Below are 14791 nucleotides of genomic sequence, written 5' to 3' on the forward strand. Positions count from 1 at the left end.
CCCAACCTGCCCCCCCCATTTACCCCCCAACCTGCCCCCCCCCATTTACCCCCCAGCACCCCCCACCCCGCCCCCCCACCCCCCATTTACCCCCCTCAGGGCCCTCCACGACACCCCATACCCCCCCAACCCCCCCCCCACCCCCCATTTACCCCCCCAGACCCCTCCCCAAACACCCCCTTCGCCCCCCCCCCCAGCACCCCGGCCCCCCGCCGCGCCCCCCCCGGCCCCGCGCCTGGTTGTAGACGTTGAGCAGGACGAGGTGGTCGCCCCCGGGCACGTGGAAGCCCAGGCGGGCGCTGTCGGCGTGGACGACCTTGTCCTTGGGCCGGTAGAAGATGGCGTTGTTGACCGAGAGCATGGCCGCCACCGTCAGCACCTCCTCCGTGCAGCCGTAGCTGGGGACCCGGGCGCCGCGCGGGCGCGTCAGCGCGGCGGCGCCGCGGCCGCTCGGCGGGGAGACGGCGCGGCCCGGGAGGTGGCCGGCGGAGGGAAGGGGAGGGCGGCGGGGACACCCGGGGACACCCCGGGATGACTTGGGGACATCATGAGGACACCTGGGGACACCAAGGCACAACCCAGGGACACCCCAGGGACACCTGGGACAACTTGGGGACATCATGAGGACACCTGGGGACACCCGGGGACACCAAGGCACAACCCAGGGACACCTGGGACAACTTGGGGACATCATGATGACACCTGGGGACACCAAGGCACAACCCTGGGACACCCCAGGGACACCTGGGACAACTTGGGGACATCATGATGACACCTGGGGACACCAAGGCACAACCCTGGGACACCCCAGGGACACCTGGGACAACTTGGGGACATCATGAGGACACCTGGGGACACCCGGGGACACCAAGGCACAACCCAGGGACACCTGGGACAACTTGGGGACATCATGAGGACACCTGGGGACACCAAGGCACAACCCTGGGACACCCCAGGGACACCTGGGACAACTTGGGGACATCATGATGACACCTGGGGACACCAAGGCACAACCCTGGGACACCCCAGGGACACCTGGGACAACTTGGGGACATCATGAGGACACCTGGGGACACCAAGGCACAACCCAGGGACACCCCAGGGACACCTGGGACAACTTGGGGACATCATGAGGACACCTGGGGACACCAAGGCACAACCCTGGGACACCCCAGGGACACCTGGGACAACTTGGGGACATCATGAGGACACCTGGGGACACCAAGGCACAACCCAGGGACACCCCAGGGACACCTGGGACAACTTGGGGACATCATGAGGACACCTGGGGACACCAAGGCACAACCCTGGGACACCCCAGGGACACCTGGGACAACTTGGGGACATCATGAGGACACCTGGGGACACCAAGGCACAACCCAGGGACACCCCAGGGACACCTGGGACAACTTGGGGACATCATGATGACACCTGGGGACACCAAGGCACAACCCTGGGACACCCCAGGGACACCTGGGACAACTTGGGGACATCATGATGACACCTGGGGACACCAAGGCACAACCCAGGGACACCCCAGGGACACCTGGGACAACTTGGGGACATCATGATGACACCTGGGGACACCAAGGCACAACCCTGGGACACCCCAGGGACACCTGGGACAACTTGGGGACATCATGAGGACACCTGGGGACACCAAGGCACAACCCAGGGACACCCCAGGGACACCTGGGACAACTTGGGGACATCATGATGACACCTGGGGACACCAAGGCACAACCCTGGGACACCCCAGGGACACCTGGGACAACTTGGGGACATCATCAGAACACCTGGGGACACCCAAGGACACCACCAGGACACCAAGGCACAACCCAGGGACACTTGGGACAACTTGGGGACACTGAGGGACACCAAGGCACAACCAAGGGACAACCTGGGACATCGCAGGACACCACTGGGACATCAAGGGACACCACTGGGATAACTGGGGACAACTTAAGGACACCCAGGGGACACCGCAGGGACAACCCAAGACAGCACGAAGATACCCTGAGGACATCTGGGGACAACCCAGGGGACACCCAGGGACAAGCCAGGGGACACCCAAGGGAGAACCCAGGGGACACCATGAGGACACCCTGGGGACACCCTGGGGACACTCACTGCTCGGAAGCCAGGATCATCTTGGCCAACATGGGCTCCACCGGCAGCTCCGCCATGCGCCGGCCCAGCTGGGACAGGGAGGGGACGGCGTCAGGACCAGTGCTCCCAGTAACCCCGCCCAGTGCTCCCAGTGCCGTGGTGAGCTCACCCATGGGGTCCACCACCACCATCCCCCAGTCTCTCCCAGTGCTCCCAGTCCTTCCCAGTGCTCCCAGTGCCGTGGTGAGCTCACCCATGGGGTCCACCACCACCATCCCAGTCATTCCCAGTGCTCCCAGTGCTGTGGTGAGCTCACACACGGAGTCCACCACCACCATCCCAATCCTTCCCAGTGCTCCCAGTGCCGTGGTGAGCTCACACACGGAGTCCACCACCACCATCCCAATCCTTCCCAGTGCTCCCAGTGCCGTGGTGAGCTCACACACGGAGTCCACCACCACCATCCCAATCCTTCCCAGTGCTCCCAGTGCCGTGGTGAGCTCACCCATGGAGTCCACCATCATCCCAGTCATTCCCAGTGCTCCCAGTGCCGTGGTGAGCTCACCCATGGAGTCCACCATCATCCCAGTCATTCCCAGTGCTCCCAGTGCCGTGGTGAGCTCACCCATGGAGTCCACCATCATCCCAGTCATTCCCAGTGCTCCCAGTGCCGTGGTGAGCTCACCCCATGGGGTCCACCACCACCATCCCAGTCCCTCCCAGCGCTCCCAGTCCCTCCCAGTGCTCCCAGTACCGTGGTGAGCTCACCCCATGGGGTCCACCACCACCATCCCAGTCCCTCCCAGCGCTCCCAGTCCCTCCCAGTGCTCCCAGTACCGTGGTGAGCTCACCCATGGGGTCCACCACCACCATCCCAGTCCCTCCCAGCGCTCCCAGTCCCTCCCAGTGCTCCCAGTACCGTGGTGAGCTCGCCCAGGTGGTTGAGGGCGCCCAGGGCGTACAGCTGCTCCAGCGCCAGCACCAGCGTCTCGTGGGGCGGCGGGTCCAGGAAGTCGAAGTGGATCAGGTCGTTGATCCCTGGGGACGGGGACGTCACTCGCTGTCACCCCAGGGCCACCCCAGACCCCTCCTGGCCCCCAGGGGTGTCCCCCCCATCCCAAAATGTCCCCAGTGTCCCCCCACCCCTGAGCTGTGGCCGTCCCAAGGTCTCCCCTGTCCCCAAAAGGCCTCGAGATGCCCCGAGAGCCCCCAAAACGCCCGCGAGACGCCTCCTAAGATGTCCCGACGGTCCCCTGATGGTCCCCAAAACGCCTGGATGCCCCCCGTGGTGTCTCTGTGTCCCCCGAGATACCTTTATGTCCCTCAAGGTGCCTCTCAAGATGCCCTGATGGCCCCAAGGATGTCTCCCGAGATGCCCTAGCACCCATGAAGACGTCCCAATGCCCCCTAAGATGCCTCCTGATGTGCCCCAATGCTCCCTAAGGCGCCCCAACCCCTCCTAAGATGCCTCCTGAGATGTCCTAACAGCCCCTACGACGCTCCAATGCCCCCGAGATGCCTCCTGAGATGCTCTGATGGCCTCTAAGATGCCCCAATGCCCCTTAGGATGCCCTGATGCTCCCCAAGATGCCTCCTGCGATGCCCTGATGGCCCCCGAGATGTTCCAGTGCTCCCTTGAGGTGCCTCCTAAATGCCCTCTAAGATGTCCTAATCCCACTTAGGATGCCCCAATACCCCCTGAGATGCCTCCCGAGATGCCCTGATGGCCCCCAAGATGCTCCAATGCACCCCCAAGATGACTCCTGAGATGCCCCCCGAGATGACCCAATGCCCCGAGATGCCTCCTGAGATGCCCTGATGGCCCCCAAGATGCTCCAATGGCTCCCAAGATGCCTCCTGAGATGCCCTGATGGCCCTCGAGATGCTCCAATGCCCCCTGAGATGCCCTGATGGCCCCCGAGATGCCCTGATGCCCCGAGATGCCTCCTGAGATGCCCTGACGGCCCTCGAGATGCTCCAATGCCCCGAGATGCCTCCTGAGATGCCCTGATGGCCCCCAAGATGCCTCCTGAGATGCCCCAATACCCCTGAAATGCCTCCTGAGATGCCCCGATGCCCCCTGAGATGCCTCCTGAGATGCCCTGACAGCCCCCGAGATGCCCCAATGCCCTCGAAGACATCCCAATGCCCCCCAAGATGACCCTATGGGTCCCAAAACACCCCCCCCCGCTCCCATCTCACCGAGGCTCTTGAGGAGCAGGACGAGGGAGCCCAGGTCGGCGCGTTGGATCTCGGGCACCGGCGTCTCCTCCAGCTCGTGCTGGAAGGCCCAGGCTGTGTAGAGACGGAAGCACTTCCCGGGAGCCACCCGGCCCGCCCGGCCCGCCCGCTGGTTCGCCGAGGCCTGAGGGACACCGTCACTTGTCACCCACGGAGCTGGGAGGGACGGGGGGACATGGAGGGACAAGGGACACGGCTGCCCACAGGGACCTGGAGGAATGGGGGACTGGGGACCAAGCGACATGGGGACAAGGGGACATGGAGACCAAGGGACTGGGGACATGGGGACAGGGAGATCAAGAGATGTGGGGACATGGGGATGTGGGGACCAAGGGATTGGGGACACAGGGACGTAGAGATCAATGGATGTGGAGACAGGGAATGTGGGGACGTGGAGAACAAGGGACATGGGGACACGGAGACATGGAGACCAAGGGACATAGAGACATGGGGACATGGAAACCAAGGGACATGGGGATGTGGCGACCAAGAGACATGGGGACACAGGAACGTGAGGACGTGGAGACCGAGGGACTGGCAACACGGGGACATGGAGACCAAGGGATTGGGGACACGGGAATGTAGAGATCAAGGGACATGGCGACACGAGGACGTAGGTACCTGGAGACCAAGGGATGTGGGGACGTGGGGACGTAGAGATCAAGAGATGTGGGGACACAGGAACGTAGGGACAGGAAGATCAAGGGACATGGAGACATGGGGATGTGGAGACCCAGGGACTGGGGACACGGGGACATGGAGACCAAAGGATTGGGGACATGAGAACGTAGAGATCAAGGGACATGGGGACATGAGGAAGTGGAGACCAAGGGATTGGAGACACGGGGACATGGAGACCACCAAGGGACGTGGGGACATGGGCACAGGGAGACCAAGGCATTGGGGACATGAGGATGTAGAGATCAAGGAACATGGAGACATGGGGACAGGGAGGCCAAGGGATGTGGGGACACGGAGACCAAGGGACACGGGGATGTGGGGACATGGGGACACGGGGACCAAGGGATGTGGGGACATGGGGACATGGAGACACGGGGACATGGAGACCACCAAGGGACGTGGGGACATGGGCACAGGGAGACACGGGGACATGGAGACCACCAAGGGATGTGGGGACAGGGAGACCAAGGGATTGGGGACATGAGGACGTAGAGATCAAGGAACATGGAGACATGGGGACACGGAGACCAAGGGATGTGGGGACGCGGGGACGTGAGGACACGGAGACCAAGGGACGTGGGGACGCGGGTACACGGAGACCAAGGGATGTGGGGACACAGGGACGTGGGGACACGGAGACCAAGGGACGTGGGGACACGGGGACATGGGGACGTGGGGACACGGAGACCAAGGGACGTGGGGACGTGAGGACACGGAGACCAAGGGACGTGGGGACAGGGGGACGTGGGGACACGGAGACCAAGGGACGTGGGGACGCGGGGACGTGAGGACACGGAGACCAAGGGATGTGGGGACAGGGGGACGCGGGGACACGGGGATGTGGGGACACGGAGACCAAGGGACGCGGGGACACGGGGACGCGGGGACGGAGGGATGCGGCTTCCCGGGGGGGACAAGGCACATCGCTGCCCACGGGGACGCAGGGAGGCGAGGACACCGGGACTGGCTGCCCGCAGCACCCCGGGGAGACGGGGACCCATCAACCCCCGCGGGCGGGCCGGGGGCGCGGCGGCGGCGCGGCGGTACCCGGGAGCAGGGCGTGACGACCAGCGACTCCATGCCGGTGCGGGCGCTGTAGCTCTTCTGCTTGCAGAAGCCGGGGTCCAGCACGTAGACGATGCCGTCGATGGTCACCGACGTCTCCGCGATGTTGGTGGCCACCACCACCTGCGGGGGGCGGGGCAGCCGCCTCTCAGGCTCCGCCCACCCCGGCCTCCACCCATTGGCCCCACCCTCCCAAGCCCTACCTTTTTAAGGTGTAAGCTCCACCCCCTTAAGCCCCACCCCTAGACTCGACCTCTAAGACCCGCCTTACGAAGTCCCACCCCACAGACCCCACCCTAAGCCCCACCCCTAAGCTCCACCCCCTTAAGCCCCACCCCTAGACTCAACCTCCTTAAGACCCGCCTTATGAAGTCCCACCCCCAGACCCCACCTGCATAGGCTCCACCCCCCAAGCCCCGCCCCATACAATCCACCCTTAGGCTCCACCTCTTAAACTCCACCCTATTAAGCCCCACCCCCATTTGACCCCACCCCATTAATTCCACCTTCTTAAACTTCACCCTTAAGCTCCACCTTCTTTGACTCTACCCTATTAAGCCCCACCCCCTTAGACCCCACCCTATCAAGCCCCAACCCATTAGGCGCCACCCCTTAAATTTCACCCTGTTAAGCTCCACCTCTCAGACCACACCTTATTAAGCCCCACCCTCTTAAGCACCACCCCTTAAACTCCACCCTGTTAAGCTCCACCCCTTGGACCCCACCTTACTAAGCCCCACCCAACTGGACTCCACTCTTAGGCCCCACCCTATTAAGCCCCACCCATTAGACTCCACCCTCTTAGGCACCACCTCTTAAACTCCACCCTGTTAAGCTCCACCTCTTAGACCCCACCCTATTAAGCCCCACCCTTTTGGACTCTACTTACTTAAGCACCACTCGAACGCCACCCTGTTAAGCTCCACCCCTTAAACCCCACCCTATTAAGCCCCACCCTTTTGGACTCCACCCTCTTAAGCATCACTCAAACTCCACCCTGTTAAGCTCCACCCCTTAGACCCCACCCTATTAAGCCCCACCCTTTTAGACTCCACCCTCTTAGGCACCACTCAAACTCCACCCTGTTAAGCTCCACCCCTTAGCCCCCACCCTATTAAGCCCCACCCTTTTAAACTCCACCCTCTTAAGCACCACTCAAACTCCACCCTGTTAAGCTCCACCCCTTTAGACCCCACCCTATTAAGCCCCACCCTTTTAAACTCCACCCTCTTAAGCACCACTCGAACTCCACTGTTAAGCTCCACCCCTTAGACCCCACCCTATTAAGCCCCACCCTTTTAAACTCCACCCTCTTAGGCACCACCTCTTACTTACACTCCACCGTTAAGCTCCACCCCTTAAACCCCACCCTATTAAGCCCCACCCTTTTAGACTCCACCCTCTTAGGCACCACTCAAACTCCACCCTGTTAAGCTCCACCCCTTAGCCCCCACCCTATTAAGCCCCACCCTTTTAAACTCCACCCTCTTAAGCACCACTCAAACTCCACCCCTTAGACCCCACCTTATTAAGCCCCACCGCATTAGACTCCACTCAGGCTCCGCCCCACTAAACCCCACCCCATTAGACGCCACCCTCTCAGGCCCCACCCCTTTAGACCCCACCCTCTAGGCTCCACCCCTTTAGGCCCCCACCTTATTAAGCCCCACCCCTTCGATCCCACCCCTCCCCTCCTCCCCCTTAAGCCCCGCCCCCTCCGCCTCAGCCGCCCCCTCCGCAGCTCCGCCCCGCGGGCCCCGCCTCCTCCCCTTAAAGGGCCGGCGCACCTTGCGGGCGCCGGGAGGGGTGGGCTGGAAGATGCGCGCCTGCATGTCGGAGGGGAGGTTGGCGTAGACGGGCAGCACCAGCAGCTCGGCCAGGCGGGAGCCCAGGCGGCGGCAGCGCTCCTGCAGCAGCTCCACGCACGCCTCGATCTCCTCCTGCCGCGGCACCTCAGCGCCCGCCGCGGGGACGCGCGGGGGGACGGGGACGCGCGGGAGGGGCACGGGGGGACGCGGGGGGCGTGGAGGGATGCGGTGGGGGGGGGGACGGGGACACGCGGGGAGGGACGCGGGGACACACGGGGGGCGCGGAGGGATGCGGGGGGGGGGACGGGGACACGCGGGGAGGGCACGGGGGGACGCGGGGAGGGACGCGGGGACACACGGGGGGCGCGGAGGGATGCGGGGGGGGGGACGGGGACACGCGGGGAGGGCACGGGGGGACGCGGGGAGGGACGCGGGGACACACGTGGGGCGCGGAGGGATGCGGGGGGGGACAGGGACACGCGGGGAGGGGCACGGGGGGACGCGGGGAGGGACGCGGGACACACGGGGGGCGCGGAAGGATGCGGGGAGGGGCACGGGGGGAACGCGGGGAGGGGGAGGGATGCGGGGACACACGGGGGGCGCGGAAGGATGCGGGGAGGGGCACGGGGGGACGCGGGGAGGGGGAGGGATGCGGGGACACACGGGGGGCACGGAGGGATGCGGGGGGGGCACGGGGGGATGCGGGGAGGGGCACGGGGACACGCGGGGAGGGATGCGGGGACACACGGGGGGGGACGCGGGGTGGGACGGGGACACCCAGGGGGGACATAGGGACACCTGGGGGGCACGAGGACATGTGGGGAGGGACACGGGGACATCTGGGGGGGACACGGGGACAGCCAGGGAGGGACACGGGGACATCTGGGGGGGACACGGGGACATTTGGGGGGACACTGGAACACCCAGGAGGGATGGGGACATTTGGGGGGACACCGGAACACCCAGGGGCACACAGGGACACTGAGGGGACACAGGGACACCCAGGAGGGATGGGGACATTTGGGGGGACAGGGACACCCCAGGGGGACGCAGGGACACCCAGGCAGGGGGATGGGAACACCCAGGGGGGGCACGCGGACACCCGGGGTGACACAGGGACACCCAGGAGGGATGGGGACATTTGGGGGGACGGGGACACCCCAGGGGGACACAGGGACATCCAGGGATGCCCAGGGGGGACGCAGGGACACCCAGGCTGGGGGACGGGGAAACGGGGACACCCAGGGGACACGGGGACACCCGGGGGGACATGGGGACACCCAGGAGGGAGGCATGGGGACACCCAGAGGGAGGCATGGGGACACCCGGGGGGGACACGGGGACACCCACCTGGCCGGTGAGGAAGACGAGGATGTCCCCGGGGGGCTGGGTGACGTGGATCTGCAGCACCGACACCACGCACGCCTCCAGGTAATCGGCCTCGGGCGCCTGGGGAGGGGACACGGGGCGACGTCGGGAGGGGACGCGGGGGGACGCGGGGGGACGTCGGGAGGGGACGCGGGGGGATGTCGGGAGGGGACGCGGGGGACATCGGGGAGGGGACGTCAGGAGGGGATGCGGGGCGACGTCGGGAGGGGACGCGGGGGGACGTCGCGGGACGTCGGGAGGGGACGCGGGGGGACGCGGGAGGGACGCGGGGCGACGGTGGGAGGGGACGCGGGGGACGTCGGGAGGGGACGCGGGGGACGTCGGGAGGGGACGTCAGGAGGGACGGCGGGAGGGGACGCGGGGCGACGGCGGGAGGGGACGCGGGGCGACGGCGGGAGGGGACGCGGGGCGACGGCAGGAGGGGACGCGGGGCGACGGCGGGAGGGGGACGCGGGGCGACGGCGGGAGGGGACGTCGGGAGGGGACGCGGGGGGACGTCGGGAGGGGACGCGGGGGGACGGCGGGAGGGGACGTGGGGGACGTCGGGAGGGGACGCGGGGGGACGGCGGGAGGGGACGCGGGGGGACGGCGGGAGGGGACGCGGGGCGACGGCGGGAGGGGACGCGGGGCGACGGCGGGAGGGGACGCGGGGCGACGGCGGGAGGGGACGCGGGGGGACGGCGACTACCTTGGTGTAGTAGATGTCGACGGGGAAGCGGCGCCCGGGGATGCGGAAGACGGGCGCCTGGTCGAAGAAGGCGGAGAAGCGCTGGGTGTCGAGGGTGGCCGAGGCCACCAGCACCTTCAGCCGGGGCCGGAAGCGGGCGATGTCCTTGATCAGCCCGAAGAGCACGTCGGTGTGCAGGGTGCGCTCGTGGGCCTCGTCCACCATGATGACGCTGCGGGGACGGGCGCAGGGACGTGGGGACGCGTATGGGGACGGGGACACGGGGAAAGGTACGGGGACAGGGGGGCAGGTATGGGGACACATATGGGGACACGGGGACAGGTACGGTGACGCAGGGACACGTATGGGGATGGGGGACAGGTATGGGGATGGGAGACACATATGGGGACATGGGGACAGGTACAGTGACAGAGGAACACGGATGGGGACGGGGGACACGTATGGGGACGTGGGGACAGATATGGGGACACGGGGACAGGTATGGGGATGGGGACGGGGAGACGGGGACGGAGAACAGGTACGGGGACACGTATGGGGACGGGGACAGGTACAGGGACGGGGGACAGGTATGGGGACAGGGGACAGGTACGGGGACACAGGGACAGGTATGGGGACACATATGGGGACAGGGACAGGTACGGGGACACAGGGACAGGTATGGGGACAGGGGACAGGTATGGGGACATGGGGACAGGTACGGGGATGGGGGGACATGTATGGGGACAGGGGGACACGTATGGGGACAGGGTGACACGTACAGTGACACAGGGACAGGTATGGGGACAGGGGACACATATGGGGACACGCGGACAGGTACAGAGACACAGGGACACGTATGGGAATGGGGGGACAGGTATGGGGACACGGGGACACATATGGGGACATGGGGACAGAGGGACAGGTGTGGGACACGGGGACAAGCGTGGGGACGGTCACAGGGATGTTGGGATGAGCGACAGGACACAGGGACGTGGGGACAGGGACATGGGGAAAATGTCACCAGTAAGACTAAGGACAAGGACAGCGCTGGGGACACGTGGCCGCTCCGCCAGCCCCCCGCTGTGTCCCCACAACGTCCCCAACTGTCCCCACCGTCCCCTAAGTCCCCAAAGCCCCCTGACCCCTCAAAACGTCCCTTGCTGTCCCCAACCCCAGATATTCCCACCCCCCATGTCCCCAAGGTTCCCCCGCCGTGTCCCCTCAACGTCAACCTCCCCCCACACCTTAATGTCCCCAAGGTCCCCACGGTCCCCCAACCTCCGCTGTCCCCGACGTCCCCGCTCCCCCCCCAACATCCTGCTTCCCCGCCACATCCCCGGTGTCCCCCGCTGTCCCCTCAGTATCCCCGGTGTCCCCAAGCATCCCCACTGTCCCCTCGGTGTCCCCCGCTGTGCCCTCGGTGTCCCCCCCCATCCCCGCTGTCCCCTCAGTGTCCCCGCTATCCCCTCGGTGTCCCCAGCGTCCCCTGCATTCCCGCTGTCCCCTCGGTGTCCCCGGAGTCCCCCACATCCCCGCTGTCCCCTCGGCGTCTCCGGTGTCCCCAAGCAGCCTCGCTGTCCCCTCGGTGTCCCCAAGCATCCCCACTGTCCCCTCGGTGTCCCCAGTGTCCCCAAGCATCCCCGCTGTCCCCTCGGTGTCCCCGCTGTCCCCTCAGTGTCCCCAGCATCCCCTGCATCCTGCTGTCCCCTCAGTGTCCCCGGTGTCCCCTGCATCCCCACTGTGCCCTTGGTGTCCCCGGCGTCCCCTGCATCCCCGCTGTCCCCTCGGTGTCCCCGGTGTCCCCAAGCAGCCCTGCTGTCCCCTCGGTGTCCCCAAGCATCCCCACTGTCCCCTCGGTGTCCCCAGTGTCCCCAAGCATCCCCGCTGTCCCCTCAGTGTCCCCGTCATCCCCAAGCATCCCCGCTGTCCCCTCGGTGTCCCCAGCATTCCCCACATCCCCACTGTCCCCTCGGTGTCCCCCATGTCCCCGCTGTCCCCTCGGTGTCCCCAGAATTCCCCACATCCCCACTGTCCCCTTGGTGTCCCCCGTGTCCCCGCTGTCCCCTCGGTGTCCCCAGCATTCCCCACATCCCCGCTGTCCCCTTGGTGTCCCCCATGTCCCCGCTGTCCCCTCGGTGTCCCCAGCATTCCCCACATCCCCGCTGTCCCCTTGGTGTCCCCCATGTCCCCGCTGTCCCCTCGGTGTCCCCGGCATCCCCCACATCCCCGCTGTCCCCTCGGTGTCCCCAAGCAGCCCTGCTGTCCCCCCCCATCCCTGCCGTCCCCCCGCTGTCCCCGCCGTCCCCCCGCGTCCCCGCCGTCCCCCCGGTGTCCCCAAGGCCACCTGTAGGAGCCGAGGTCGGGCTCGGTCAGGAACTCCCGCAGCAACATGCCGTCCGTCATGTACTTGAGCACCGTGCGCTCCGAGGTGCAGTCCTCGAAGCGGATGCTGTACCCCACCTGGGGACAAGGGACACGTCACCGGCGTGGCCTGGCGCCCCCGCGTCCCCCCGGGGTCCCCAACGCCCCCCCCCCCAGCTGTCCCCGAAGTCCCCTCGCTTGTCTGGGGTTCCCTAATGTCCTCCTGAGACCTGGCCTCTGGGGGTCCCCGAGGACCGGGGTCCCTTGTCACCCTCTGGTCACCGAAGCCACCCCTCAGGGTGTCCCACATCCCTTGTGTCCCCGTGGCTCCACGTCTCCACGTCCCCCCCCGTGTCCCCATGTTCCCCCGTGTCCCCGCGTCCCCTTTTGTGTCCCCGTGTCCCCCCCGTGTCCCTGTGTCCCCCTTGTGTCCCCACATCCCCCACGTGTCCCCGCGTCCCCCTTTGTGTCCCGCGCCCCCCCCCATGTCCCCATGTCGCCGCATCCATCCCCCCCTGGATCCCCACGTCCCCCCCGTGTCCCCACATCCCCCCCCATGTCCCCGCGTCCCCCCCACATCCCCCCTGCGTCCCCGCATCCCCCTCCATGTCCCCATGTCCCCCCCGTGTCCCCGCGTCCCCCTCGTGTCCCCGCGTCCCCCCCGTGTCCCCCCCGTGTCCCCGCGTCCCCCCCGTGTCCCCGCGTCCCCCTTCGTGTCCCCGTGTCCCCCCCATGTCCCCACGGCCCCCCGCGGCCCCCCGTGTCCCCGCATCCCCCCCATGTCCCCACATTCCCCCACGTGTCCCCGTGTCCCCGTGTCCCCCCCGTGTCCCTGTGTCCCCCTTGTGTCCCCACATCCCCCCACGTGTCCCCGCGTCCCCCTTTGTGTCCTCGCGTCCCCCCCCATGTCCCCATGTCGCCGCATCCCCCCCGGATCCCCACGTCCCCCCCGTGTCCCCACATCCCCCCCCATGTCCCCGCGTCCCCCCACATCCCCCCTGCGTCCCCGCGTCCCCCTCCATGTCCCCACGTCCCCCCCGTGTCCCCGCGTCCCCCCCGTGTCCCCTCCACATCCCCCCTGCGTCCCCGCGTCCCCCTCCATGTCCCCATGTCCCCCCCCGTGTCCCCACGTCCCCCTCGTGTCCCCGCGTCTCCCCCGTGTCCCCGCGTCCCCCCCGTGTCCCCGCGTCCCCCTTCGTGTCCCTGTGTCCCCGCGTCCCCTTTGTGTCCCCATGGCCCCCCCGTGTCCCCACGGCCCCCCACGGCCCCCTCGTGTCCCCGCGTCCCCCCCGTGTCCCCGCGTCCCCCTTCGTGTCCCTGTGTCCCCCCCGTGTCCCCGCGTCCCCTTTGTGTCCCCATGGCCCCCCCGTGTCCCCACGGCCCCCCGCGGCCCCCCGTGTCCCCGCGTCCCCCCCATGTCCCCACATTCCCCCACGTCCCCCCCGCGTCCCCGCGTCCCCCCCGCGTCCCCGCGTCCCCCTTCGTGTCCCCGTGTCCCCCCCGCGTCCCCGTGTCCCCTTTGTGTCCCCATGGCCCCCTCGTGTCCCCACGGCCCCCCGCGGCCCCCCGTGTCCCCCCCATGTCCCCACATTCCCCCACGTGTCCCCGTGTCCCCACGTCCCCCCCAGCGTCCCCGCGTCCCCCCCGTGTCCCCGCGTCCCCCTTCGTGTCCCTGCGTCCCCCCCGTGTCCCCGCGTCCCCTTTGTGTCCCCATGGCCCCCCCGTGTCCCCACGGCCCCCCACGGCCCCCCCGTGTCCCCGCGCCCCTCCCGTGTCCCCGCGTCACCTCGTTGCCCAGCTTGGTCCCCATCTCGACGGCCACGCGGGCGGCCACGCTCATGGCGGCCACGCGCCGCGGCTGCGTGATGCCGATCTTCAGCCCCTGGCGCGTGTAGCCCTGCGGGACGGGGGGGGGACGGTCCGAGGGGCCCCCCCAAATCCCCACCTGCCCCCCAGTGCCCCCCAGCTCCCCCCCAGTGCCTCCATCGCCCTCTAATCTGCCCCCCGTTGCCCCCCCCAGCTGCCCTCCTGATGCCCCCCAGCCCATCTGCCCCCGTCTGCCCCCATTGCCCCCCAAACCTCTTATCTGCCCCCCTGATGCCCCCCCAAGCCCCCCATCTGCCCCTCAACCCCCCATCTGCCCCCCAAACCCCCCATCTGCCCCCCACCACCCCCCTGATGCCCCCCAACCCTGTTATCTCCCCCCCGACACCCCCAGTCCCTCTAACTACCCCCATCACCCCCCTGACACCCCCTCATTTACCCCCCGACATCCCCCAGGCCCCCCATCTGCCCCCCAGCCCCTCCATCTGCCCCCCCAGCCCTTCCATCTGCCCCCCCAGCACCCTCATCTGCCCCCCCAGCGTCCCCGTTTGCCCCCCCAGTGCCCCCCAGCCCCTCCATCTGCCCCCCAGCCCCTCCATCTGCACCCCCAGCCCCCTCATCTGCCCCCCCAGTGCCCCCATTTGCC

At 67.5% G+C, this 14791-nt stretch overlaps 1 protein-coding gene across 1 annotated transcript; it reads right to left on the minus strand.

Annotated features, from left to right (window-relative positions):
- Nucleotides 1-235: 235 nt before the first annotated feature.
- Nucleotides 236-14218, minus strand: DHX16 (DEAH-box helicase 16; the record flags this gene model as incomplete). The annotated part of the gene is made up of 10 exons (XM_082015757.1): nucleotides 236-398; nucleotides 2131-2198; nucleotides 3029-3147; nucleotides 4312-4474; nucleotides 6079-6219; nucleotides 7884-8036; nucleotides 9255-9353; nucleotides 9982-10192; nucleotides 12305-12420; nucleotides 14108-14218. Coding segments are annotated over 10 exons (1344 nt in total), but the record flags the coding sequence as incomplete, so codon positions are not given.
- Between the last annotated feature and the right edge of the window lie 573 nt (nucleotides 14219-14791).

This window comes from Phaethon aethereus (genome assembly GCF_964289735.1).
Source record: "Phaethon aethereus genome assembly, contig: HAP1_SCAFFOLD_44, whole genome shotgun sequence".
Classification (NCBI taxonomy): Eukaryota; Metazoa; Chordata; class Aves; order Phaethontiformes; family Phaethontidae; genus Phaethon; species Phaethon aethereus.